Here is a 27849-nt window from a genome sequence, read left to right on the forward strand (position 1 = left end):
TCAAAGGTTGGCGGCCTTGCTCTCATCCACGTCTTCCCTCGGTTGGGTCCTCTCCCAGCCTTGTCGAATGCGGGCGAGAGTGCGGTCCACGCAAGGAAGGAGGAGAAGCATCTTGAGCACCAGAACCACAGAAGGCACAATCAGACAGAGCATGTAGCCCGGTGGAGTATACCATTTGTAGGTAGAGGGACGAAGAAATTTGTTCCAGCCGTAAATGTAGCCATGTGTGGTGCATATGGACAGGGTCAGGTGGCCCAGCTTAGACTGAATGAAAAAAAATGAATGAGTGATTTTTTGACACATACATTTTTACAAATAACAGACACTGTATGATTAAAATCTGGATTTCCATAAAGGATAGTTGGTAACTGAAGTCCAAGTAGCCAACATGCTGTATTTTAGTGCATTTGCAATGGATAATACATGTTTTGGTAAAATAAAATTGCTCTGAAATTGTCTGTAGGAACAAAAACCTAGCACACAAGAAAGCTAACTTTTCTGTGGTATTTTTCTGATAAATCTAAAGATGAACATTATTTTCTGTGCTTGTAGAATCCTCAAGCATTACAGTAAGCTAAAAATACAAATTGTTTCTCAGCCGTTCCAGAATAATTAGTTTTGTAGCAGCAGTGGCCTTTGAGGCTTGGTTATTGTTAATTACTTGGATAATGTGCTTTCATTTACATTTTTAGCATTTAGCCGATGATGTTCTCATCCACAGCGACTTACAATAAGTGCAAACGGCACAATAAGAAAGTACTCATGTTAATGTGGTGCAGTAATGAACTCTGCCCCTATAATGATAATCAGGGATCTTATTTAACTAATTTAGAACAGTAAATCCTTCTGAATTTAAGTGTATATTCAAAAACCTACATTCCTCTGTTGACAACCCTGATCATAACGGCAACAACAACAAAAAAACAAACAGTTCACGTAAACTGATACCTGTTATTTTACGTATTTCACAACTCTTCTCACTAGATCATAAGGATTATCTTGACCTAGGCCTGTATCTCTGAGTCTCATTCCCTATCTGAGGTCTACCAGTGGATCTGACCTTTACACAAATGGACCTGTGACCTGCATTAACAATCTTCTCACTGGGGATCATACCAGGTATCATAATTCTATTTAATGAATAACTTAACATTTAAAAGCCTGGGCTAAAGTCAGCCAGGCTTTCACTCCGTGTGCCTGTGTTAGGCAGTTGGTTAACTACACTCCGGGGAAATGAGTGCCAGTGACATATTGCTTCTACAACAGTTTAACAACTCTGAATAAAACTTGGAAACTCCGAATATAGATTATCAGAAAGACAGATTATCAAAATGATAGCAAGCATGTGACTGATAATGTCTGTAGACCAAAAGGTGAAAACAAGCACACACACACACACACCCATGCTCACACATGCACAGAATACGCGGTACATTTCCAACTGCGCCCTGACCTGAATGAAGCTGAACTCTCTCCAGCTGAGCGAGCCTCCCACAGAGGGCAGGGATGTTAGTCCTAGCAGGACATAAAGAAAGAAACCCAGGATCCCCAGCACATAAAATGAGTCCGTGCCCCATGCTTCTATATTATCAAAGTAAAACGGGGTGGTTTTATTGTTCTTCATCTAAGACAGAAAGAGAGACATGGAGAGAGTAGCTATGGTGAATTTCCTGCTTAATGATAGTTTCATGTAATGTTCCTCTATGTACAGGATTGCAGAAATACTGCAAGAGGTTTGAACCAGCCTGCTGTACCTCATCCACCACACGCGAGATGAATTTATGTCTGACAGCATAGCGAATAGGAATGATGAATGTGTAGATGGCATGCAGAAAAGCAAAGCCCAGTGCAACCAGACCCATCTGCTTCCTGCACAGCATCCATCGGTCCAGCCAATCAGGGAAGCGCCTGGAACATGCAAAAGTGAGCTAGGCTACTTTACAGTCCAAAAGTGATACACCTTTTACAACAAATTGCACTGGTGGTGACCATTTTTGTCCTGGTTTGATGTCTGACCTGTACTTGGTTCCTCTGTAGAGCTGAAGGAAGGCTGCTATGACACCAGGTAGGTAACACAGAGACAACATGATGAGTGACACAATGGGAAACACCTGACAGATGGGGAATTAACACAGAACACAGCTTTTGAATGGAACAAAAAATAGCAGTCTGCAAGACACTAAAAAGTGGGGGCAAATCTTTACCTTGTTGGCCAGGGACACCATGATTCTGAAGGAGATGTCTTTCCCCTGTTCAGCATAAGCATAGATGACATCTCTTATTAGCAGATAGAAGAAGAAGAAGGCGGTGAGGCCGACAGCCACACGTAGAGGCAGCCTCCACTCTGGGAACAGCTGCAGGGGGAAGTCCTCCAGTTCTCTGGCTGCAGACAGAGTACCCCTGTCCAGAACAGTGAGACCAAGTTTGGTGGCCATCTCTGCTACAGCCTGCTTTGCTTCTGCACTGTTCCCACATAGGTACACCTGGAACATGGAGAGTGTTTTTTTTTTTTTTTTGTAATGGTTTGTTAAAAGGACAAAGCTGGGGATGATATATCTTTGTTTTTGTCAATAAGTACCAAGAAAAGAGGAAAACCAACAATGAGTTAGTCCATCTCTCAATTCTTTTGGGTTTCCATTCACTGTCGGTGCCACTCAGCCCCAAACACCCTGGTTCCAAGTGGAGATGGAAATTAAAAACATCCCCACAAATTTATGCTAAACAATATCCTTAAAAAAACTGCCCATTGTGGGTTTTAGCAAACATCACTCAAATAGGAGTAAATATCTTTCATAAATATACTGTGCATGTAAATGATTCCCTCCCACTGGAAATAAGGCATTATGTGTGTAATAGCCTCACAAAAGGAACCTAATTTGTTGGGGCCCATTTTTAGCCACCTACATAGTTTTTATAATTAATCATTTGCAATAAAGGTCCTAATAACATGTCATGCAGGTGAATATTTGTTAAATTTTAGTCCCCTTGGAAGCACTTTTTCAGAATATCTTTAAGTGTAGTTTTGGAATCTGTCACTCAGTAATTTAAAAATAAAAAAAAGCAAATGCATATTTCTTCAGAAATGAAGGAGTATTTTCCTTTTGCTGCATTCTAATAAGCTTTTGTTTTTCAGTTGCTAATAATTACTCTAAGATGATTGTTAGATGACTCACCAGCTCTGTTTGGAATATCAAGCGCATGACTGCACCATGTACACCTACAGTGTCTGTCTACAAAATTACCCTTGTTTTGTTGATCTCCCCTGTGCTGTTTCAGTAATTTTGAGATGAAACCCCTGGAAGTGTGTGACTATGTAAAGACACATGCACACTATATATACATATGCTGCTCAATGTGTAATCCCATTTCTAGAGCTCACCATGCTGAGGCTTATTACCACACTCACAGCTCTGTGATAAGATGATTAAGTTGTTTGTAAAAGGGGGAAAAAATTAACTCATATCAAAAAGTGAGAAAGATGGAGAAAGCTAGAAAGTGTTAGAGAACGAGAGAGCAGTTTGACAGGAATATAGTGGAGTCAGTAGGATTGAGCAGTTTTCCCCCAGGTGTGTGTATAAGTGGACCGGGCAGCCAGCCATGTCTCCCTACATTACTGCACCAGTAACAGCAGGGGACGGCCGACAGACTAAATCTCCATCTGAATGTAAATGTGACAGAGCCATAGCCCCGCTGTGGATCTGATCAAATTGCCGGCTGGGGAATAGCACACACTTACGAGCATGCATGTGCGTGTGGATATATACTGTACCTACACATGCACTGATAAAGACACACACACTCAAATGCACCACTCCTGCTCTCTCACAGCTACCTGTTTTCAAAGAAAATAGAGCACTGCAGTGGTGTGTGTGTGTGTTTGTGTGAGAGTGTGTGTGGATATATGGGGGGGTTGTTTGTGTTGAAGAGGATTCGAGGCAGATTCAGGTTTAGTCTCCAGAGGTTCCAGCATGTTTGTCTTTCTCTTTGTAGCTGTGAAACTGAAACTGCAATAAACATTGGTCTTTCGACTTTGTAACATCATAAAGTGTGTTTGTTTGTTTGTGTGTTTATACAAGCGCTGTCCTCATTTTCTCACGCATTGTTACGGAAAGATGGCAAAATCAATAATCTGCACCAGCACAAATGAAATCAATTCCTTTCCTAAATTTTGCCTGGCGTATGGTGAGGCGATCATCTCCCATTATTAACAAGTCTGGGAGCTACTTTTCCCATTGTATTCCAGGAAAGGATGCAAGCAATTATTGTTGCCTGGTGGTTTGAAGTCAAACATGTCTCATCATGAAAAGATCAAGTTGGTAATCTCCCCCTCCTGTTACTGCCTTGTCTTTGTATCTTTACTCTATTCATTCAAAGCCTTCCTTAAGGCTCCGAAGCTTCCTGGCTCTGCTTCACCTTGATCCCACTGCCATATTTTCACAGATTCCTTTCTTCCCCTCCTTTCTCACCTGTTTTCCTGCCAGAAGTCCATTCTGCAGGGCCCAGGCAGACAGCGTGTTGAGGCCTTTCACCACAGCAGCTCCAGGGACCAGTCTGGAGAACACACAACAAGGACTCCTTAGTTGCTATTGTTTCTGTCTACAAATACACAGACAGGGAAGGAAGGGTCTCAAAATGGTGAGAATCAATGTTTCCACTTCAGCTGAATAGATACACAGCAGGCCGTTCTGCCACGAGAGCTGCAACCCCGCCAATTTTTTCCATTTCTTTTTGGATTCAGTGGAGACTTTTGATGTCTCATGCTCTAAGTAGTGTTTAGGAGCACTTTCCCAGAAATATGTTATTCTTACAGATAAGACATCCAGCGTTAAAAATAAAAAATAAAGAGGCACTACTGGAAAACTGATTTTTGACAAAAAAACCTGGATTTTTTGGGAAAAAAAATGAGGTTCCTTTTGTGAGGCTATTGCACACATAAAGCCTTATTTCCAATGGGAAGGAACCATTTATATGCACAGTACGTATATGAAAGAGAAACACTTCACTTCTTTACCACACTTTCACAGGAGTCTTACCTTTGCAGGTAGGCAGCATTGGCTTCTGGGTACATATCTTTCTTCAGGTTGTTACTGAGGTCCACCAGCACCTTGAAAGCAAACCATTAGGATTGACAAAAAAGATCAAACAACAGAGAAAAGTAGTTAAATCTATTCAGTTAACTCTGATCTCATCTCCAACATATTTCTATCTCTGTAATAATAAAGTGAGTTAATTTTCATTTTCTAAAATGAAAATATATTTATATAATTAATTTTTACAGTTCAAATATGCCTTATCTGCATTTTTGTTGATTTCACTATCTTTTTAATGGTATATTTTTATTGAGGTTTTTATTTTATTCAGTTTCATTTCTTGTACCTTTCATTTTTTTATTTCTTACAGTGATGAAATTTTTTGATCTTGATTCACCTTTGTAAAGCAACTTTTAACTTTCTACAAAGTAAATACAGTAAAGGGGGAATGGTCAGCCTTTTTCAGTCAACTCACTATCAGTCAACTAACATGTGGAGAAGTATACGTGTGCTACATGTGACAAGTAGACAACACTTCATTTTATCGGCTCATGAGGTGAAAAGGGTTGGAGACCACTGCTTTACTTGATACTGGTGTATCAAGTGGACATGCATCAGATGCATGTCAGCGGTCACTACTTCTTTATTGTCACCCTGAGTTCTCACCAAAAAGGCATGATTATTAATTGATGATAACCTTACATTAACTTAAAAATTTAACTATGTGCTTTAGTAACTACTCTGGATTTTGTGTACCTTTTGTTACAGATCCTAACTTTAATCTTTGATTCACCTTTCCTTCCAGTTGAGGTGCCATTGTCTCGAGGAATTCATAGTGTTCTCTGTGAACACAAATAAAGATCAGACCGGCCGACTGAGCTGCCGCTGCGTGGCTCATCACCTGCACAACACACGTATTGTGTTTCATATTTCATGAGCATGTTTGAGCTGCATACACATACAATGTTTTGTCCACATTACAGATTCCAAGCGCTATATAATGCCATGTGTTGTACCTGAGCTCCCTGAGGCAAGGGGCCACAGCTGTGAGGTCTTCGGCTGCCGTACACCACCCTGTAGCCAGACTGGAGCAGACGCAGGCCCAGAGAGCGCCCTAAGTCCCCCGTGCCAAAGATACACAGCAGCTCTGGTTCAGGGGCAACTGCAATACCCAGAGGATGCAGCAACACACTCTCTGGCTTCATCTCCTCTGATATGGTAGTAGTTAACGTCATGCTCACACACTGAGTTTAGATGGTCAGTGTTCCCTGCTGTGTAGTTATATTGCTGTGGAATCTGACCTGTACACTGCCTCTCCCTCTTTGTCTTTAAGTGCGCACAACGTGTGATTTTTAACCCGTTTGTGCCTGCTGTAATAGTAAGTAGGAGGTGGGGGTGTGTTAAATACACCTGAAATCACATGTGTAGGAGTGTGTGAGCATGTATTATGTCATACTCACAGTTGTCACTGTGAGTCATCACACCCAACAATCTTTAGTGTTTAAAAAAAAAAATCTAAATATCTAAATATCTATATATATATATATATATATATATATATATATATATATATATATATATATATATATATATATGGCTTATTCTTTCCAGAGATTGATTAATACCTACGGATGTAATACTGACCTCAGATTCACTTTTTTTTTTTTTTTTTTTTTTACATTTTATCACTTCTTAGAAACACAGACTGCTTTAAAGATAATATCTAGTTCAGCCAGAATTTGATTTTCACATCTGACAGGCAAAAAAAACAAAAAAAAACTTATGCAGCAGCTTTCCAGGGTTGCCTTATTCTATTTCTTCTGTTTCCACACTAGACGTGGCGCCATGTGGGAGATCCTGGCCCACAGATTCATTATCATTTCAAAACGGACTGTTCCAACCAAACGACTGGGAACAGAATATGTGCAAATCTCGTGTTCATGTCCTCATGGCTAAAACATCTGCAAAGTTGTGACACGAACAGACTCAACAGAGCAGAAATGAAGCTTGGCGCATATGTAAGTGTTTTGTGTGTGTGTGGCTGCCTTACTTTGTACGAATGCATGGCTTTGCTTGCAAGTGTTCGTTTGTGTGTGTGCGTGCATGTGAGTGTGTGCACGTGTGCACTGAAATGGGTCAGGGCGATCAGAGCTGAATAGAGTCTCAGCTGTGATCTGCAGCACCTGGGGAGTTGGCTCGGCAGACAGGGTGACTACCTGGCTGTAGAAATGACACATAGCATCACATCAACTTTACTGACGATTTGCACAAAAATACTCTCTTCACCATAAAAGCAGCCTCATTGAAATCACAATGTGCATATACATAGCCAGAGATATTTATGGGAGACAGGCAACACGTTACCTCAGGAGCTTTTACAGTCAAGTCCATAACTAAAGCATTAATGTCTACCTGGGGGGATATCGCAGCAAAATGAGAAGTCATTTTATGCCTAACCTTTAAGGCATCCATTCACTTGTAGCGCTGTTAGAATAGACCTGATAGCAGATCCACTCCGATGACTCATTTACTAGTTCTGCCTGCAGGACATCTCTCTTTTCTTCTCTTTTCTCTCTCTCCCTGCCTGAAACTCATTCTCTCTCTGACTCTCTTCTTCTCTCCGTGCCTTCACATCACCACTCTCCTTCAGCCTCTGCCTTTCTTTCTTTCCTTTGCTCTCTTTACTCTCTTTCTGTCCATAGTGCTCTCCAACCTTTCTTCATTAACAACTTTTTGAATACCCTCCCACATGTCTCAAAAACTGGGAGCAGTAAACACACGTCAAGGTGCTAATGTGGCTGAAATGCAACAAAAGTGCCCCAAAATTAACTGTGGAATGAGAGGATTCACTGGGCCACATTGTTTTAGTCAAAGAGGACAGAGGACAACAGAAGACACAGTCAACAATGTGTCAAGGCACCGGCTTTTGTCTCCTGCATCACATCCAGAATCATTGTTCATTGTTTCTTCGAATCCCTTTTACATAAGGCAGATAAACTGAATTCTTATTGCTGAAAAAAAAAAGATGGCCATGAATATTATTAAAACGTGGTTTCGCATCATGAATTTTTACCAGCCACGACTGTTGTGGCTGCTATTGGTTTCACCTTGTGAGTCTGTCTGTGAATGTGTGTGTGTGTGTGTGTGTGTGTGTGATCATGACACCTTCTGTAGAAGAGGTGGTTTTGAGTACTTTGGCTGGTGTTTAAATGTCTGTCTGCTTGTCTGTCTCTGTATCTGTCTGTCTGTCTCTTTCTCTGTCTTTCACATTAGACATAGTCACTTGATCTGTTAATAGAAAAAAACATATTAAAGCAGGATAAAGGATTACAACTTTAACTGACACCTACACTTGCTAAACTTTAAATGTAGCCATAACCTCAAACAAACAAATTAATTTGACTGGTGGAGCTTGTTGAGGGCAGTGCATTGCCTGGGACAAGGCATTGCCTGAGGGGCTGAATTCAGTTAGTGAGTAGTCCAATAGTCCAATCCAAAATTTGTCTCCAAACATAGCATGAAACACACACACACACACACACACACACACACACACACACCCCTCTAATAGGTTCCACAAGACCTGAGTCCTTGAAGGTTTCCCTAGAAAGTCCAGAGAGGATTTGAAGCCTTGTGAGTATTTTGTGCTTATCTGAAAACATCTTGCGACATTTAACAGTGATGCGCTCTGGGACATGTTTACATCAAACACATGCTGAACCGCCATTTTATAAATGTCAGGGTGGAGTTGCAGTTTCCAGCTCATGTGAGAAATTGAGCTCAAATTTAGCCAGTGTTGTGTTGTATCAGCCTGTGGTGCATTACTTAAGATCGTGCATGCGATAGCAAACATCAAACATTCATTCTGCCAGCCTAATGGACAAATATGTAGAATTCTCATTTGTGACTCTTGCTGACAACACCGCACTGCATGCATCGCAAGCAAGAGTGAAGTGCTGTGGCGCTCAGGCTCAATTCCCAAGTGGAATTTATTTGGGAGTTTCCAGCTGTTTCCAGCTGTCAGAAGGCACACAATGTTATGAGGCATGGTTATTAAAGACAGTTTTGAGTTACAGCATGCATATTGTACGGAGTTCCATGCTGCTTCAACAGACAAAGGAAAGCCTGCAGGATAGAGGAGTTCTGAGGGATTTCTATGATGACTACTACTGTAATGCATTAGGTATGAGGTTCAGATTGAGGTTCTGACTGAGCTCAGGTTTTGAGGTTGTTGAACACCAGACAGAAATAAAGGTAGGGAGGCACAGAGAAAGATACAGTATATACAATGAGACACAAAGACGGAAACAGAGAGAGAATAACACGGAGTCTGGGACAGAAGGAGAGATGCAACTTAGGAGAGCAGAAATTGTGCCTCAGTACAACAAAGACGCTTGTTATAACTAGAGTTTCCCACAAGTATTCCCAGAATTATTCTATAAATATTCCATTACCAGCTTTCCAGACAGACACGCTTGGGATGTTCATTATGAAACACTTAGAATAGGTTTAAGGAGAATCAGAAGCAGTTTGGATGAAAGTGTAACCTATTTCTGCAGATGTTTGCCTTTGACGAAATTGCTGCTTAAGGGCCAATGAGGTAAACGAACAGTTCATATGCAATGCGTGCACATGCATCTCCGAATGCCCTGGTATCAGTTCGGTTTTTGCGAGTTCCCATGTGTGTCACTGTGTGTATATGGTGTGAAAAAGTTGTGTGCGCGTGTGTGTGTGTGAGTGATAATGTCACATTATCACCATCTTCACAGCAGGGCTATACACCATATAGAAACATCTCCGAACTCGAGCCTCGTCCTCTATCTCTGCTTTAACAGGATGAGCACTGACTGCATGTTTGAAGTTCAGAATCTTATCTGGCAAGCCAAGCGGCAGAAATCAGAGGCAGGGAGGAGCTGCATGAAACTGCAGATTTCGTCACACATGGCTGCTGAATTATATGGCCTCGCTTATTTCAGAATTCAGCCTTTTCAACAACAGAGGAGACTGTGACACTTTGAAAATATCTCCACAAAGACAGTACTTGCATGGGATTGTCTCATCCTCTCCTTGAAAAAAAAAAAACAAGCTTTGATAATCTTTATGCTTCATCTAACTTCTTCCTTTCCCCTTCCACCTCATGTCAGTCTTTGTATGATCGAAGACAGATGAAACTGAACAGAGCAATTTTGGTTGCAATGCTGTGAGAGTTGAGATTAAAATCTCTGATGTATCTGTGTCATTCTGTATAATCATATCTTTGACAAACAGCTGTGGTCTGCAAATTGCATGCATCTACACAGCTCCTCCTTCGTGGCTGCAGGGAAATCGGCAGCCCATTACAAGGCTGAAATAGGCCTGAAGAATTTTTCGCCTCATCTCCTCAGCCATACCTCCAGTCGAGTGAAAGAGCTGACAAGGTAGGAAAGAGCTGACATAGAAGTCTAATTCTATGAGGATGAAAACTTCATACTCATCAGAGGTGCAATTTCCCTGCTCTGTTTTTTTTTTACTGCAGGAAGACTGACCGAAGTGGAGAACAGGCTTGGAAGCATGCAATTTGCACAGATTTAATGAGCAGTATGGTGATTAGGTAAATTGTTGTTTCTATGTACATTTTCACAACAAATCTATAGTTAATAAGAAAAAAAATCCGCTAACAAGAAATAGTGTCATTTGTTCTCATTCCACTTCATACTGCCTCCTAGGGTAGAATCCCCAACTCAGGCTACTCACATAAGACCGATGATTGGAGAGAAATAATTATGAGCCGGCAGGCCTGTTAGATCAACAGCACGGTAACTAAGTTTAACTGAAGCCTTGCCTGTCACGTCAGTCTGGCTGAATATCTGCCTTTGTCTCTGTATCTCTCTGTGTCTGATTACAATGACTGAATTTTTGCTTAAACTGTAGTTTTGTAATTCGTAGTCGTTAATAAAATGTTTCTACAAGCAAGTCATGGAGCTGTTAATGTCAAACAAGAGCTAGTTGGCAAAAAAAAAAAAAAATGCTGCAGAATAAACAACCTTTCTATTGACTAACAGAACATGTCTGTCCCTGTTTGAGTGTCTCTCTCCCTGCCGGTTCATTTGTTTCTCAGTTTGTGTGTGTGTCTGGCCACCCGTCCATCTCTGTCTCTCTGTTGCGAGTAGATGTGGTAATTTAGAGCGAAACATGATTTCCAGGGATTTGTGTAGAACTGAAGTGTATTGTGATGTTAATGTAAGAGCTTTTAAATTTCTCCATAATTGCAAAAAATAAAAAAATAAATCTTAGTAATTCAGAACCATCCGGTGTTTCCGTGTCTTGTTCTTCCCCCGGAAGAAAATACAACGGTACATACTGTCAGCGCTGATAAGACACACCAGATCCTCATGCATTCTGCTGTCTCATGTAGGTTTTTAATAGAGAAAGAGAATTATTCATTGTCTTCTACACTAATCTGTATGTCTGTAAAACTGTACTTCTGTTTGCCATTCTACGTGATTCCATTATGTTCTATTGTGCTGAACATTCCTACGCTTTCATTTAACATTGTGTTTCCAAACAGCAGATGGCTTGCTTGCAGCGATAAGAAACAGACATTTAGCAGATAAATGAATAAATAAAAATGATGATTGGGTGTAATATCTAATATTCATATACTGCCAGGCTGCTATAAAAACACAACTGTGTTCACTTCACTCTTGTTTTCTTTCTGTATGAATGTAGGTGTGTGTGTGTGTGTGTGTGTGTGTGTGTGTGTGTGTGTGTGTGTGTGTGTGTGTGTGTGTGTGTGTGTGTGTGTGTGTGTGTGTGTGTGTGTGTGCTGATTTCTTGGGAAGCATTTCACCTGCAATACCTTCATATTTACTCTCATATATGCCTGTGTATGAAAGGCATAGGCATATCTGTGTGAGGCCTTTGTATAAAGAAAATCTTTAAAAAGCACTACAGCATCTTATGGAGAGTCACAGTCAGTCAAGGTTCCACCAGCTGTTGATGGATTCTTCAGAAACAGCTGTTGTGAATAGAGCTGTTTTCAATGTTGTGTGTGTGATCTGCAGGAAGATGTGTAGATCTGCAAGTGTGAGACAGAAAGATCGACAGAAAGACAGAGAGAGACAATGCTAGCGTACGTCCTTGGAAAATATGGTAACACTTATAATCATTTACAAATGTATATAAGTGTTTTGTTCATGATTAGTTAACTATCTACTAATATCTACTAATAGTTTATAAATGTCTTATAAAGGATCGTTATTCTAAAGTGTTACCGAAAAGATATTTTGAGGGAAGCACAAATAATTAATGACTTGCGGCAATCACTTGTTAGAGAATTCAAGCATGAATGATTTGTGTAGATGTGCACGTGTGTTTGTGTGTGCTCGAGTGTGTGTGAGGGTTTGTGTGTCATGGCAAGGCAGACGTCCTTGCTCGGAAGCTGGGTGAAAAATGCAGCGCATGCAAAGCTGAAATGGCAGGTGTCGGCAAGAACAGGTGAAAATCACACACGGGATGATGATCCTTCTGTGTGTGTGTGTGTGTGTGTGTGTGTGTGTGTGTGTGTGTGTGTGTGTGTGTGTGTGTGTGTGTGTGTGTGTGTGTGTGTGTGTGTGTGTGCGTGTGCGCGTAGGTGTGCGCGTAGGTGTGTTTGTGTGTGTGTGAGAGAGACAGTATAGGATGCAGGGACTGTATTTTGTGAGTGTGTTTGACAAACGTTAGCATAAAACTTGCTGTTCACCATAGTGCACATTAAATTCTGTTCCCTACTTGTGCTCACTTCAATGTGCAAATGACTGACCCCATTTAGAAGGGAGCCGACAGAAAAGGAGCAGAGAGGGAGACATGCAGTTCTAATCTGCTTCAGCTGCAGTTGCATGTGTGCATGAATGTATGGGTGTCTGTGCATGTGTGTGTTTGTAAGAAAGAGAGTGAGACAGAGTGTGTGGAGGTGAGACAGTTTGTACAGCATGTGTAGGTTAATTGCTGTGTGACCATGCTGAGAGCAGTGAACTCTGGCCTGTCAAGGGTCAGGCATGGCCTTTTCTGATTGGCTTGCAGAAGAGAAAATGTATAATTACTCTCAATACCCTTGCTGATGACCTTTGTACTCAGCTGAACACACTCCAGCTGCACAGATACAGACAGGCACAAACACACACAGTGTTGCCAGGGCCACAGTCCAGTGTTGTAAATATTTCAATTTTGATTATTTGTTTTTGCCAAGTAACTCGATAGCATTTTCTCTTTAATTCATTGCTACAATTCTACCTGCATCCCTTTTTCTACAGATATTTTTGAAAAGGAGCAGAGAGGATATTTTTGTAGCAGCAGGATAGTTTTCGACCTCTGTTTCAGAAGCAGAAAAAACACTCTAAAGCTCTAAACTCCTAAATGTCAAACAAACATGGGTGTTCATACACAGTATTGTGGTCTCAATAACAGTCAGCAAGATAACAAAACGTAGCCCAATGCACCATCATACTTTGTGTGAATGTGTACAAGTGTGTGAAAAGGATCACTTCAGTTGCAAGAATTTGTCTCCCGGAACATGTGGTTCTCCATGAGTGTGTTTGTCAGAGTGTGTGTGTGTGTGTGTGTTACTGAGGACACTAATCCCTCCGGCTTTGTCCAGGTCACGTATCCTGTCAGGTAGCCATGGAGATTCAAAGACAGAGCCAATGGAACGTCTTTGTGTCAGCAGAGGAGTGTAATTAGTCTCTGACTTCCTGAACTATAGATTGACATTTAAGTGTCATTCGTACTCCTCTGTCTGTGTGTGTCACAGCACAAATGTAAAATGTGTGTGTATGCTGTGTTTGTTCCGGGAGTCAGAGCTACCAGTTGTTTTGTTTTTACATATAATGTATACACACATGTATACACAGAAACACACACTGTACAAAAGCCGGTGTCATGTCTGAAGCTGGACGTAATCTTACTCGACAAGTTATGACTGAAACTATGACATGATATCATATCAACATGGCTGGCAGACCCCTAACAGAGACAGCATGACCGCACTCAATACTAAATGGATGAGGAAATATGCATTATGCAGTGTATCTAGTTGTAATGTATGGTGATGTTTTGTATTGAGCAGAGATGTATTGTGCCGCATCATATCGTATTGTATGGTAATGTTTTGTATTGTGTGTGGTAATGCGCTGTGTCTTTTGGAAGATCGTTTTTGTATTGTGTTGTATTTCATTGTGTCTGTCCTGAGGCCAATTTATCCGAGTGAGGCTGACATGTCCTGAGGACTGTCTGTAAATGTTAATGTTAAAGAGACTCAATATTCCATTATGTAGGTGTGCCTGCTTTCCCTTACAACGCGCGCGTGTCCTTCGCTCAGCGTTAATGCCATGGAGGAATGTGTGAAAGCTGTCAGAGAACATCGGGTTCCTAAAATAGACACTCCCCATGGGGAAAAGAAAAGGAAGAGAGAGAGAGAAAGAGAGAGAGAGAGAGAGAGAGAGAGAGAGAGACGGTAGAGTAGGGATTCACATTTGCGAGACAAAAAGCCCAGATTCTGGGACAGTGACAATGATTAATTATAGATTGCAGATTACGGTAAACAGGAAAGCACATAAACACACATTTACTCCAACACACACACACAGATACACAGATATACTCACACAACAACAACAAGCTCAGTGCCCTGTGGAGTTTCTCAAAAGCCTCTTGTCATGGTACAGTAGAGGAAGGCCAAATGCCAAACAGCAGCAGGTCCCTAGCAAGACATAAATGAGACTTTACAAAGCAGTCTGAAATAAAGGGTGAGGTAAAGAAAAAAAATCAGTTTAAGTTGAGTTTCACTGGCATAGAAATACCAAAATAATGTGCACGTGCATTACCTCTACCTTAGTAATATAAAACAGTGTTCACTGTGTCAGCGACATCCAGATATTTTACCACAAAAAAAAATAACCCATTCATCAGAGATTAAAATCTATGAGTTAGTACACCTATATCTTATTATATCTTATTGAAATTTGACCTGTGAAAATAAGACACAATAATCTGTGTTCTCTCTCTGAATTGTATGTTAAACCTATTTGGAAAACACTAAAATCACAAATGATAAACTGGTAGTAAAGGAGCTAATGGGGTGATGGAGTTTGAAAGGTTTGTGATTCCAACAACATGCAATTTATACGACATTTCACTGTGCAGTGACATCAGGTAAGGTGCAATTCTTCAAAGGAATATTTGATTTAGCTTTTTTTTTTTTTTTTGGCTCCTTAAGAAAAATCAAGTATAGTTTTCATATTTTGCTAACATTTCTTTTTCAGATGCACAATGTTCACCTTTATATTTTTGAATGTATTATTCTACCCAGGAAATAATTAGCCTACTATCAGGCACCAGAGCTAAATGTGGTTTGGACCCCTATTAAAAACTCCCCTCTCCTGGTTCCACTCAACCTATTTTCCCCCAGCAAACTAACAGTTATCCCACCCCCATAACTGTTGTGTGTCAGTTGGTGGTTGATAATTTGATTGAAAGCAAATTTATTTTAAAGATTATGTATCATAGATCAAATTAGCACAAAGTATTTGCTGCCTCATTGAAACCGTGCAGACACTAGTTTCAACTCCACGACAATCAGTTGGCAAATTCTTGAAACTTTCTTGAGATGTGTAATCCATCACTGTGAACAGCAATTCAACACTACTTTTTTCTTTTTCTTATTGTTGATGGTACATTTCAGGCTTTTCAAATTTCATCTGCACATAAGCTGCAATATCAGGCAATGATAAAGTGTCTTTGAAAAAAAAAGCTCATGCTGTTCCGTGTGATGGATTAGATAACTCAAGGAAGTTTTATGTGTCTGCTTACTAATTTTCAGATTGGACAGAAACAAAATGAAAAAAGTCTTTTCACATACAACCAAAACTCTAAAATAAAAAAATGATGGTTTGCAAATTTTTTTTAGCTATGATGAATGATGACGAGTACACCTGATTTATAAAGAAAATTCTTTAGCATGGTCAGCTTCAATGGACTTTACCAAGGGAGGTCTTTTTTTTTTTTTTTACAGGGGCTCAGCGAACAAGCTGCATGGGCTCATAGGTCAAGGTAAATACTAAGCCATTGAGAGTGATTCATGGTGTGGTGACACGTTTCATAATGCTTTCCTTCAATGTACCCTTGTAACAGAGATTCAGTTGTCTGTGGATTGCATTTTGAAGGTGCATTCAACATTCTTCATGTGTCCTGTTTTTTTGTTTTTTTGTTTTTTTGTTTTTTACAGAGGTGAATCATCTATTGCAGTATTAGACACAATCAAGAAAGATAGTGTGTAGTGTGTCTGAGAGACCCAGAGAGACAGACAGAGAGAGAGAGAGACAGGGGGAGGAGAAAGAGAGGCGACTCAATCATCAAATCATCATACACTTCTAGCAGACAGTTGATATAACGTAAGCCCCTGCTATCTCTGCCTTTCCACACAACCCTCTGCTTTCTATACAGGAGTGGTGTATAATTAAAAGATAGACTGATAGCGCGTTAGAGCAAGAGGACCACTGAGACCTCATCTCTGCTCTCCCTATTCTGACATAATTAAAATAGAGACTTTATGAAATCATTCACAGGATCCATCCAACTGTATTTTTTTGTCTTTTCTTTTCATCTGTACTTCATCAACAAAAATCATTTTCAGACGTAATGACTCTGCTTAACAACACAGAAAATAGGACCTGTTAAGGACATGGGATATTTTATGGGTGCAATCATGGGAGCCATTTAATTGCTTCAGGCTGAGAATTGAGAGGTTCACTATGTTATCGTGGTCTCAATATAACCAAAGCAAGCTCCTCGGGGGAGTAGTTATTCTAGTTATTTATTGTACTGCTGTAATTATGGCTACTGTAATTTGTATTTCTGTTACTTTCAAGCAGAAACTGTGCAAGTTTGCATGTTACCTTTGAAAAGTGTGATTCTTTTGGGTTATATCCAACAACAGGCTGGTGTAAATTTGTGTAAATAATGTTCCAGTCTGTTTTAGGTATAAAACGAAAGGGCTGCAATGGGGTTGTTACAGGGTTTTACTTTACATGATTCTGTTTTGTCTGCTGTGCTGTCATGGTATATTGAGTTTTTCTCAGGGTTTTCTCTAAGATCTTTCATTAAAGTCTCTGTGTCTTTGTGTTTATGCCGCTGCGATTCAAAGAGCTGTAACGCTACAATACAACTTCTTTTCATTCTCAAAGGAGCGAGAAATAACGCCACAATGAAGAGTAATAGAAAATGTCACTTGTTATTTGAACACAATGTTATTGTATCGAGTGCCAATGATACTTGAACTGGGCCGATGAACTGCAAAGTTGAAGAACAGTTACAGTAACTCAACTTGTTTACTCCATACATAGACAATTTATCAGTGGGAACCCCCCCCCCCCCCCAAAAAAAAAACCCTTTAATAGAGGTGGAAAAAAGGAAGAAACGTCAAGAAGAGCCACAGAGGAGGGCTCTCTTCCAGCATGGACATGCAATAGATGTTTTATGTACAGAATACACAGAAATAATAATTGTAAAATAAAAAGTAATTGTAAAATAAACAAAACGGGGAAAACAGACTGCAATCTAGGGAAGAAAAATATGACTAGGAGGATGTCGAGCAACTTCTAACGACCTCGTCAACTGGGAAAAGTTCACGTTGATGCAGAGCAAATGATGTGACTGAAGAATAAGAATAAACTTTGTGTGAAACTTTCAAGTTGACATGGATAAGGGGTCCATAAAATGGTCAGAAAGTGATATGATCAAAATTTTCAGAATAGCTACTAAGTGGACACTGGCACTGATAAACAATCTATTTTATTGTTTAGATTTGAAGACTTTCAGTTCAGTTTCACAGTATGTTCAGGTTGTTTTGAGGAAAACTTGTCATATTAAAACATTTATTTATGTGTTGGGGGGAAAAAGCATAGCTGCATCAGCGCTACCATGGGAAAAGAGTGAGTTCTCTATTGCTGTTTTTTTTTCTTGGTCTCCCTCTTGTTTCTCCTAAACCCATCGACCACCCCTGGTCACCTCGTCCTTCTCTCTTCAGCCTTGGAGATAGACGGATCAATTTTGTCTGAAACTCAGCTCTCCATGTCTTTTTGAGTGCCTTCATAGCTCCTCTTCCCCTTCCTGTCATCCCCCTACCATTCCTAGCGTACCCCGTTGTAATCCCTCTCTGTCTCTCTGACTCTCATTCGCTCACTCTGCTTATTTTTCACTCTCTTTCGCTCTCTTTCAGTGTACAGCCTCTTCTAGCCTTGGGGTGTGTGCGTGCATGTTTGTGTGTGTGTGTGTGTGTATGAGAGAGAGAGAGAGAGACAGAGCCCCGCTAGAGCTTTTCTAAATCCCAGGTAAGAGCAGAGCTTTTCTGTGGGAGAATTTCATTTCAACACCTCTCATCTTGCACAGAGAGCAGGAGGATAGGAGTCTCCCAGTTATGAATCCAATAACCATTGTGTGTGTGTCTGTGTGTGTGTGTGTGTGGCGGGGGGGGGGGGGGCTATACTGTGGACTGTTTATAGGATTGGAGGTTACTCCCATAAACTCAAACTGAAGGTCAAAGAGAAGAAGAAAGAGAGAGAAACACAGACAGGTATGGAGACAAAAAGAATGGGGGGATGTGTGTGTGTGCGTGTGTGTGTGTGTGGATGCGAGGGTCAAACAGAGAGTGTGGGGGTGCAAAGTCAAGGTGCCATGTGTCGTGACACACACACACATTTACTTACTGTTTATGTTAAAAGGCTTGTATTGACATATAAGCAAGCTTGCTCTCACACACACATTTATATACACCCACATGCACATGCTGCAGTCGAGTGAGAAAGAGTGTATTGAGTTAGAGAGCTGAGGTCAGCTCTAAATCATTACAGGTCACCATGGCAGGCCTGGCTACCAGATTAGATTAAAGTCTAGCTGATAGACCCAGCCAAGCACATTAAAAACACACACACAGAAGCACACACACAATTTTGTGCATGGAATAAACACAAAAGTGGATACCCCAGCACATTAATCACAGTGAGCCTGGATGTAATGTGCTGTGATGTAGCTTTGGTTTCTTGTACAGAAAGTGAGGCAGCTTCCTGACCCCTAATCAGTAAACAGCCATACAACAGATAAAAGCAGCAACAGTCCCAGTGGAGCGGACTGTTGGGATACCAGCCCATTAGGAAGTTGAAGAGACTGATTTGATTAAAGCAGCCTGAGACGGGTCACTGTACTGGTCTTCTGGCTCCAGACGCTCTCGGCACCAGTAGGACACACACCAGGCCTGAGCCACAGAAACTCGCCAATGCTTAATTCTCTGGGAAATACGACTCTTTTGTTGAGATTAAAAGGTGTGTGTGTTTGTGTGTGTGTGTGCAGTTGGATGGAAGAGAGGATGAAATGAATAGAGGAGCAGCTGCTGTTTATCTGCATGGCATCTCTGCTTTCAAGTACAAGCACAAGAACAACACCATAAAGCTCTCTTGGTGGGCTATATGTTACTCCCAGCAAAGACGGGCCCTATATCCCGCTCTCTGCGTCGCTCGTACTTCTCTCTCTGTTTAAAAGGAACAATAGAGTGAAGGATGGAAGATGTTTATCTTTGTCCTACACCCTGTCTCCCCCTCTCCCCCTCTCTCTATCGCTCTCTGCCCCCAGCCGCATGCCTATCTCTCTCTGTTAGGTGATATATGTCTGACCTTCAGTGGTGAATTTGCCATTTGCTGCCAAGTGAATCTTTAACTGCTTCCATGATTCACATGACCTCACTTCCTCTGACCCTGCTAGGGGCTTCTCGGCGTGGCTGGCAGCCAAGAGCATAAGGGCACCAAGCCAGGCCAGATAAGGGCTTCTCCAAATCAGCTTGGACCACTATGATAGCTCTCCTCTCTCCTCTTCTCTCCTCTCCTCCACAATTATTGATGTACAGTGGTGAAGCCTCTGCTCTCTCTAACGCCATGTTTAATCTTAACTGTCATTGCTTTGAAGTACAATAACTGCAGATGAGAGGACTCTTGAGTACGCTCCTATGTTTCCCAGTGCCCTCTGGGACAAACCAGAGACCCTATCAACAGATCTTATCTATTATTTACGCAGCACTAGAGATAGTCCAATAAATAAGCTAACTGCCTTTCCAAACAACTTTACACTGTCACAAACAAGAGAATCATATTCATATGCTTTCTGGCACCCAGGCGCAGCGGTATCTTTTGATCCACTGAAAAGCATTTTGAATAAGGCTTCACAATGCTGAACAAGTATGGGGTTGATGGAAGCAGTAAAAGTTCATGGCACACACGCGGTCGCTTCCAAACACAAATAACAGAGGGACACAACAGTGAAAAACAAACTAGGAAACTGATGTCCAAGCACACAGACACACTTGAGACTGATACTACCTGTTCTGGACAGGATGTTGTGTTTGCTTGTATTGGTGTTAACTCTAAGGTCCATTACTTTCATCTGCAGCAGAATATATGCTGATTAGCTTCCAAGCCAAAAGAGGGGAGAGGGCTGCAGAGGGAAAGTGGTGGGGGGGGCGGGGGGGGGGGGGGGGGGGAGATGATTTTGAGATGTGCCGTCAAAGTTCATTAAAACTACATCTTTAATATCTACCTCACTGGAATGTGGCACAGGGACTTGGAGCAAATGCATGCAAATACAGATACACATAGGGAGAAAAAGAGAAATATACACAAACTTGTAAATACACATCTTCTCCGCATATGTATGAGAGAGAGTTGCAGTCTCATTAATTGTGTTAGCACAGCAGCGCACCTTAATGATCCCTATCTTTCTCAGTGCATCCACCTCTGACACCATTTCACTTTAACCAGCAGGGTTCATGTCAGGACGGAGCACAACTCATACACTGTCCATATTTCAAAGACATATCACAACACTTTACCAGAGAGTGACTAATTGACTACCGCCCAGGAGATAGAGTCCACATCCAAAGCCAGGCTGTCAGCTCTGACAGGCCAAAGTCTGGCCCTCGTGTCGTATTTTACCTTCCGCTCCTCTCTGCTTTATGCTGAACAGAGTCACATTAAGGGCTGAGGCTATTCCACTCTTGTTCTTCTGGGTTCTGTCTCAGTGGACCCTTCTGACCAGATTTGACCAGCTTCTTATTTCCTATTCCCTCTCCCTTCACAATGAGCCTGCACCTACACTGCTCAGCCATTAAACCATAACTAAATATAAATCATCCTTTCTCTTACTCTGTCATTCCAATAGCCCTTCCACACTCCCTCATTTGTCCTCTTTATTTTTCCCTCTCTCTCTCTCTCTCTCTCTCTCTCTCTCTCTCTCTCTCTCTGTCTCTGATATTCTCTCTTTCTTGCTCTCCACCTTACACAAACACAGCTCTAATAAATTGTGGCACTGGTAATTACATAGAACCCACCGGTAAATTTCACTTCCATTTACATTTAGATTACAGAATATTTCATTCCTATCAATCTGTAGTGCAGGACCAATGTGTGCATGGCTTTGCCCATATGCAGACACAACTGTTCATGGCATCTTTATGTTCTCACTGGTGCATGGATGTGAGCACACATATGCTCACACTAAAATATACACATATGAAAACTGTGCAGGTGCACTCGTGCTCCAGCAGACACACACATACACTAAGCAATAAATCTCAATGTTCACCACATGGACAAATGCATATATTAGGGTGGTAAATCCTAATTTTACCACCCCCATATTTGCATGTGCAAACGTGTGTGTACACACACACACACACACACTCGAGCCACGCTCATAGTTGATGGTATCTTAGGGTCAAATGATAGCTCAGGTGTGTTGTCTTCATAAATTGAATGTTGTTTTGAAAAAGAGCCTCAATTTACCTTGAACTGTGCAATTTTTATCTGATGAAAGAAGCCACTCTCACCCACCCTCTCTGTGGAACTCTGTTCTTCTTTGTTTTAGTGGTGAAGAAATCTTTTAGTAAGAATATTTATCTGCCTCCACACTTATTCAGTTTCTTTGCATAGTAGTTTCACAGTAATGCCATGGTGAGTCTGTGGAGGCGACATACTCCTGTCCCACACACAGACACACCACAGGCACACACACATTTATTTTCACACATACACAAACTTACCCACTTCTGGATCATAATACATTCAGAGGCAATCTCATCCACTGCGTATAAAAGACAGCAATATGCGCCCAAACCTAACTGTAATATTTCAGCGGTTTATAAGGAGAGAGGAGAGGAAAAAAGAGCCAGAGGCAGCAACTGGGGAAAACAGATACCACCAAGATTTTGCCTTCTCTCTCTCTCTTTCTCTCTCTCTTTGTCTCTCTCTTTCTTTTTGACTGTCTCCCCATCTGTCTCTGGCTCTGACTCTCCCACCCACCCACCTCCCTCCCTCCTCTCAGTATTACTGCATCATTTCCAACAGTGCACCAGGAGCAGGGAGAGAGCAGGGGAGAGGGGAGGTACTTCAGGGAATTAGCGTGTTTAAAATATACACAACGGTTTTCCTCTTGTGGATGATCAGTGCAAATAACCATCCCACCACCCCACACACACACACACAAATACACCCTGTATGTACAGCCTGAAGGTACTGAATCACACACCTGCATCACATACCTGCATATTGTGTGCTTTCTGATCCCTGACATGATGAGGACATTGTTAACAAATATAAAGGAGCTCCTTTTTTTCCAATCACTATTGAGGAGTCTTAAGTGTTTGTGCAATGGTCTTCTGCATTACATGAATGTTTAGGCTACACTCATTACTGCTGCTGCTTCGCTTGCAGTGGCACTCCAGGACATAGAAAATACATTACCTAGTAGTGCTTAAGTGTATGAGACATTAACTAAAGCTTTTGCCAGAAGATGGTATGGAGGTAATTTCCTGCGTGAAATTGGTTTCCTTTTTCTTGTGTGAGGTAAGTGTATTCCCAGGTGGTAAAGTGGCTGAGAAAAAGAATAAAGACAATGTTTCCATCACTGACACAGGACATGTGCAAGTTTCTGTGGGTGTTCATACATGTGTGCTTAGGACTCTGTGAGTGGACACTGATGTTTTCTTCACCTACATACCTTCATAGTCATTAGGGGGATGTGCTGATACGATCTGTGGAGTTTCAGGCTGGTGGCTGCAGGAGGAAATTGCAACAGAGGGGTGATGTTAGCGTTTAGACTGCAGAGCAGCAGGGAACCAACAAATACTGATAATGCTGCCCATCGGGACAGATCAACGTCAGTCCAGTGTAAACAGCCACACACTTGCATACACATGCAAACACACACTGTTAAACTTCAGGGTTACAATGAACTGACCAAAGACCCAGGGAAAGCTTAGCAGGCAGCAAATCACTGGAGAGAGTGGAGTCTGAATGAGCAGGGGGAAAAGTCATTAGTCCAAGCACCTCCTCCCCCAGAAAACTCAAACAGACACCAAAATCTAAGTCTCAAAAATACATTGGTGATTAGGATTTTTAATATTTGTTCAGAGACTTCTAGTGGTTTGTTATGTGTGAATTTGTATTTGCCTAAAATGTTTCTGTCCTGTGACAATCATGTACTGCCAATTTGGAAAAGTAATCTTGTTTTCCAGCTTCATGGTAGTGCATTCTCAGATAATTCAATGGGTTTGTTAATGTCTTAACTTAAGAAGGAAATATTTCATTCTCAATTTCACCTGAAAAATTGAAAACCACGACTAGAACATATTTATCTATAGACTTAGAATTTGTCAAAATAAACCAACAAAATATCCATATACCATGTACCAATGTAGAAGCCAATGTTAGACCTCGATCTGAAAAGAAGTGTTCTCCTTTATTATGTGGACTCACTTACTGGAACCAGAGCTATTGAAAACCAGGGGCTGGTTGTTGAGGTCACTTCAAAACCAAAATAAATTATCGGCTTAAAGATTATGTAAGAACAGACACAAACATGCATAGAAGCAAATCTTACATGCACATTCCCATGGTCTTTTGACACATTATGACATGTTTTCTCTCACTCTGTTATATTGCAGCCATTTCCAATCATTTAAGTTCTTTTTTTTTCCTCATTAATGTACACACAGCACCCCATATTGACAGAAACAATTGTTGACATTTTTGCAGATTTATTAAAAAAGAAAAACTGAAATATCACACGGCCATAAGTATTCAGACACTTTGCTCAGTATTTAGTAGAAGCAGCCTTTTGAGCTAATACAGCCATGAGTCTTTTTGGGAATGATGCAACAAGTTTTTCACACCTGGATTTGGGGATCCTCTGCCATTCCGCCTTGCAGATCCTCTCCAGTTCTGTCAGGTTGGATGGTGAACGTTGGTGGACAGCCATTTTCAGGTCTCTCCAGAGACACTCAATTGGGTTTAAGTCAGGGCTCTGGCTGGGCCATTCAAGAACAGTCATGGAGTTGTCCTGAAGTCATTGTCTTGTCATTGTCTTGTTGGAAGGTGAACCTTCGGCCTAGTCTGAGGCCCTGAGCACTCTGGAGAAGGTTTTCGTCCAGGATATCCCTGTACTTGGCCGCATTCATCTTTCCTTCAATTGCAACCAGTCGTCCTGTCCCTGCAGCTGAAAAACACCCCCACAGCATGATGCTGCCACCACCATGCTTCACTGTCCGGACTGTATTGGAGAGGTGATGAGCAATGCCTGGTTTTCTCCACACATACCGCTTAGAATTAAGGCCAAAAACTTCTATCTTGGTCTCATCAGACCAGAGAATCTTAGAAAACTTTTTTTAGCAAACTCCATGTGGGCTTTCATGTGTCTTGCACTGAGGAGAGGCTTCTGTCATTCCTCCATGCACTGTGAGCTTTAAGGTCTTATATAGACAGGTGTGTGGCCTTCCTAATCAAGTCCAATCAGTATAATCAAACACAGCTGGACTCCAATGAAGGTGTAGAGCCATCTCAAGGATGATCAGAAGAAATGGACAGCACCTGAGTAAAATATTTGAGGGTCACAGCAAAGTGTCTGAATACTTATGGCCGTGTGATATTTCAGTTTTTCTTTTTTAATAAATAATAAATCTAATAAATGATTTTAGCAAATGGCTGCAATAGAACAGAGTGAAAAATTTAAGGGGGTCTGAATACTTTCTGTACCCACTGTATACATACATACGTTCCACCAGTTATCACTCTGGTCTCCTGAGAAACCAGAGAGGGTCACCAGTTTAAACACAGATGTTAATACAAGTGTTAGTGTTTGCGCTCATTATCATTTGACTGTGTTACAGACAGACAGACAGACCCATGCTTCATTCTCTCTGTGTCTACTGTAACTGGGAACTGCCGCGTCCCCCAGGGAACAAACCTCTCATGTAGGAGGGCATGCAGATAAAAACAGCAGCATCACACACTCTTTCAGTCATAACAGATCAAAACCAAAAAGCAACTTTGCTGTGAATAACACCGCTCTGAGGCTTTTCTTCATGTATCAATGCAGGCAGCTACAAAGGGCCATGGTTTTGGGAGGGCTGAGAAGTGGCAGGAACCTGGTCTGAAGGACTGGACAGAAACTTGTTAAAGTGTAGGGAAATGCTGTAAAATGAGAGAATGAGTAGGTTGCAGAGGAGCAACAGTTTGACAAAGAGTAGGAGGTTGCTGAAAATAATGTTTGCAAAAGCTGCAAAAGTACAAGAATCTGCCATGTTTTGTATTAGAAGTGTTCGGAAGTTCAATCGCCTAAGAAATTGTGGAAGAAACCTAAAAGTGTTTTTTTTTTCAAGGTTTCCTTTGGATGTTTGTTGAATAAAATATTTGATAAAAGAAGAGTTGTGTTGAAGTTCCTTTTTTTTAATTTTTTTTTTTTTTTTTACTGTGTCTCAAAACAACAGCAGCACTTTGGCTTTCTGGTATTCTGATTTAGTCACCGGAGGCAGATATTTCAAGCTGAGTTTATAGCTGCACTAAATCTAAAGACGGTTGACGTGGGAGGATAAGTAGCCTGTGAGAGTCATGTATTTTGGCTGAGACCTATTTCATCTTCACAAGAAGTGACAGGTGTCCTGCTTTAGATAAAGCTTGAACTTGATGGAGAAAAAGAAAAGACGAAAGTTATATTAACATGAAGGATACATTCCTTTGTGGTTTGATTCATCAAGTTAGAAGGAGCAGAAAAAGGGCGAAGTGGACCCTCCTCCTCCAAAGCTGTGATTTGTCCCTCTGTGTCCTTCTACTTTATGTTTACCTCTAAAAACCCAGAGCTGTCTGTAGCGTTCTGTGTTGACGCCTGAGCACAAAAGGCACCCTAATCCCGGGCTGAATATGCATGACGCGCCGCGCAGTGCTGTGGGTGCTCGCAGTTTAATAGTTTCAGCACCGCGTTGGTGAACAGCGCCATACGCCGCTGAGACAGACTGAGGCTCAGCTGCAGCTGGTTCCGAGTTGCTCTTTGACGGTGCACCGGCGCAGTTTGACAGGCCGAGCCGGAGAAAGAGCCCTTTATCTGTAATCAAATCATCAGCTCCGAGGTTGCAACCGAGTGAGGTTTCCTCTCCCCTGATGATACCGAGACCTTGTAAAAAGCATGGCGCTTTTAATTCGATGCCCTCAAAAGGAAAAGGGGGAAAGGGGGGGGACTGACACAAACATTGTCGCTGGCCCGTTTACAGATATATTTAAGTCATGCACAATAACACACCTTGCAAATAAAGTTCGTCCTCTTTCCTTCGTGGCGCACAACAACAAAAAAAAGATGAGAAAACAAAAAGACGCTGAAAGAAAATAGAAATGGAAGAGAGATAGATAGAGGGAAAGAGGTCTGTGTGTGTGTGTTGGGGATGGGGGGGGGGTGGACTTCAATTCGGAGTTACTCAAGCACAGCGTGGACAGAAGTGATCCCCCTATCCCAGACTCACACACGGACACGGGCTGCACATTATAGGCTACAGCAGCCAGGAATCCGGTCCGGTGCAGCCCTCCTCGAGAAAAGAGGCATACACACACATACAGAGTGAGAGAAAGAGGGGTTGCGAGAGAGAGAGAGAGAGAGAGAGAGAGAGCGAGGGAGAGTGCGTGTGTGAGTGTAGTGCTTGTGTGTGTGTGTTTCCTTCTTGAGAAAGAATCTAAACCACTTCAGCCTGCCTGCGCTGGAGCCCGATAATAAGTACAGGACCTCTCTGGATGGATTTACCGTCTCTCCCCACCCCGCACCCTGGAATTTCATTCACAAGACGGGCGATTTCAAACCCCCGGTGCCAGTCAAGAGGGAGCAAAGAGGAAGAAAAAGAGGGTCAGATGTTTTCCCTGTCTTTCCTCTTCGACGTGCGTGAAACGGAGGCGCACCTGCGAAAGTGTCTGTTCCGTTTTTCTTTACTGAGAGCCCCAGTTGGGCTGCTGATGCTGATGCTGCTGTCGCTGCTGCTCGGCTGAGGCTACATACACTTTACAGACTGGACCAGTGGACTGGGAAAAAGAAAGAGAGAGAGAGAGAGAGAGAGAGAGAGAGAGAGAGAGAGGAGGGGTGAACGAGAGAGAGGGTGAACAGGAGAGAGAGAGTGTGTGAAGCAGAGGCTGGATGGATTCCTCTCTTCCTCTGGCACTCCACAGGCGCTCATTCATTTATTTAAGCCCGACCGACGACAGCATGCCAAGCGCAGACTCCAGCGGCAGAGCTCGGTCAGTATAACATCCCTGTCTCTCAGTCTAACTCTCATTCTGTCTTTTTCTGTTTGTTGTTCCCTCTCACACACTCACATGTAGACACACACACACACACCACATACACAGGTATTAGCCTTATCCCACAGAGCCATTCTCATCCCTTGTCATATGCAGGCAGAGACTTCCTAACAGAGGACAGGAGTGAGACGTCCTCCGACGCATCGGTCTGGCTC

General features: G+C 41.8%; 1 protein-coding gene across 1 annotated transcript in view; it reads right to left on the reverse strand.

The window, feature by feature from the left end:
- LOC121185572 (metalloreductase STEAP4-like) overlaps window positions 1-27849 on the reverse strand; it is a 27943-nt gene continuing 94 nt past the window's right edge. Inside the window, exons 2-10 of the mRNA XM_041043801.1 lie at window positions 6047-6274; window positions 5824-5931; window positions 5034-5104; window positions 4467-4551; window positions 2205-2483; window positions 2017-2111; window positions 1755-1908; window positions 1454-1624; window positions 1-264 (exon numbers count right to left, since the gene is read on the reverse strand). Coding sequence (XP_040899735.1) covers window positions 1-264; window positions 1454-1624; window positions 1755-1908; window positions 2017-2111; window positions 2205-2483; window positions 4467-4551; window positions 5034-5104; window positions 5824-5931; window positions 6047-6274 — 1455 coding nt within the window. The remainder of the gene's footprint in view (window positions 265-1453; window positions 1625-1754; window positions 1909-2016; window positions 2112-2204; window positions 2484-4466; window positions 4552-5033; window positions 5105-5823; window positions 5932-6046; window positions 6275-27849) is intronic.

Source organism: Toxotes jaculatrix, chromosome 8 (genome assembly GCF_017976425.1).
Source record: "Toxotes jaculatrix isolate fToxJac2 chromosome 8, fToxJac2.pri, whole genome shotgun sequence".
NCBI classification, from domain to species: domain Eukaryota; kingdom Metazoa; phylum Chordata; class Actinopteri; family Toxotidae; genus Toxotes; species Toxotes jaculatrix.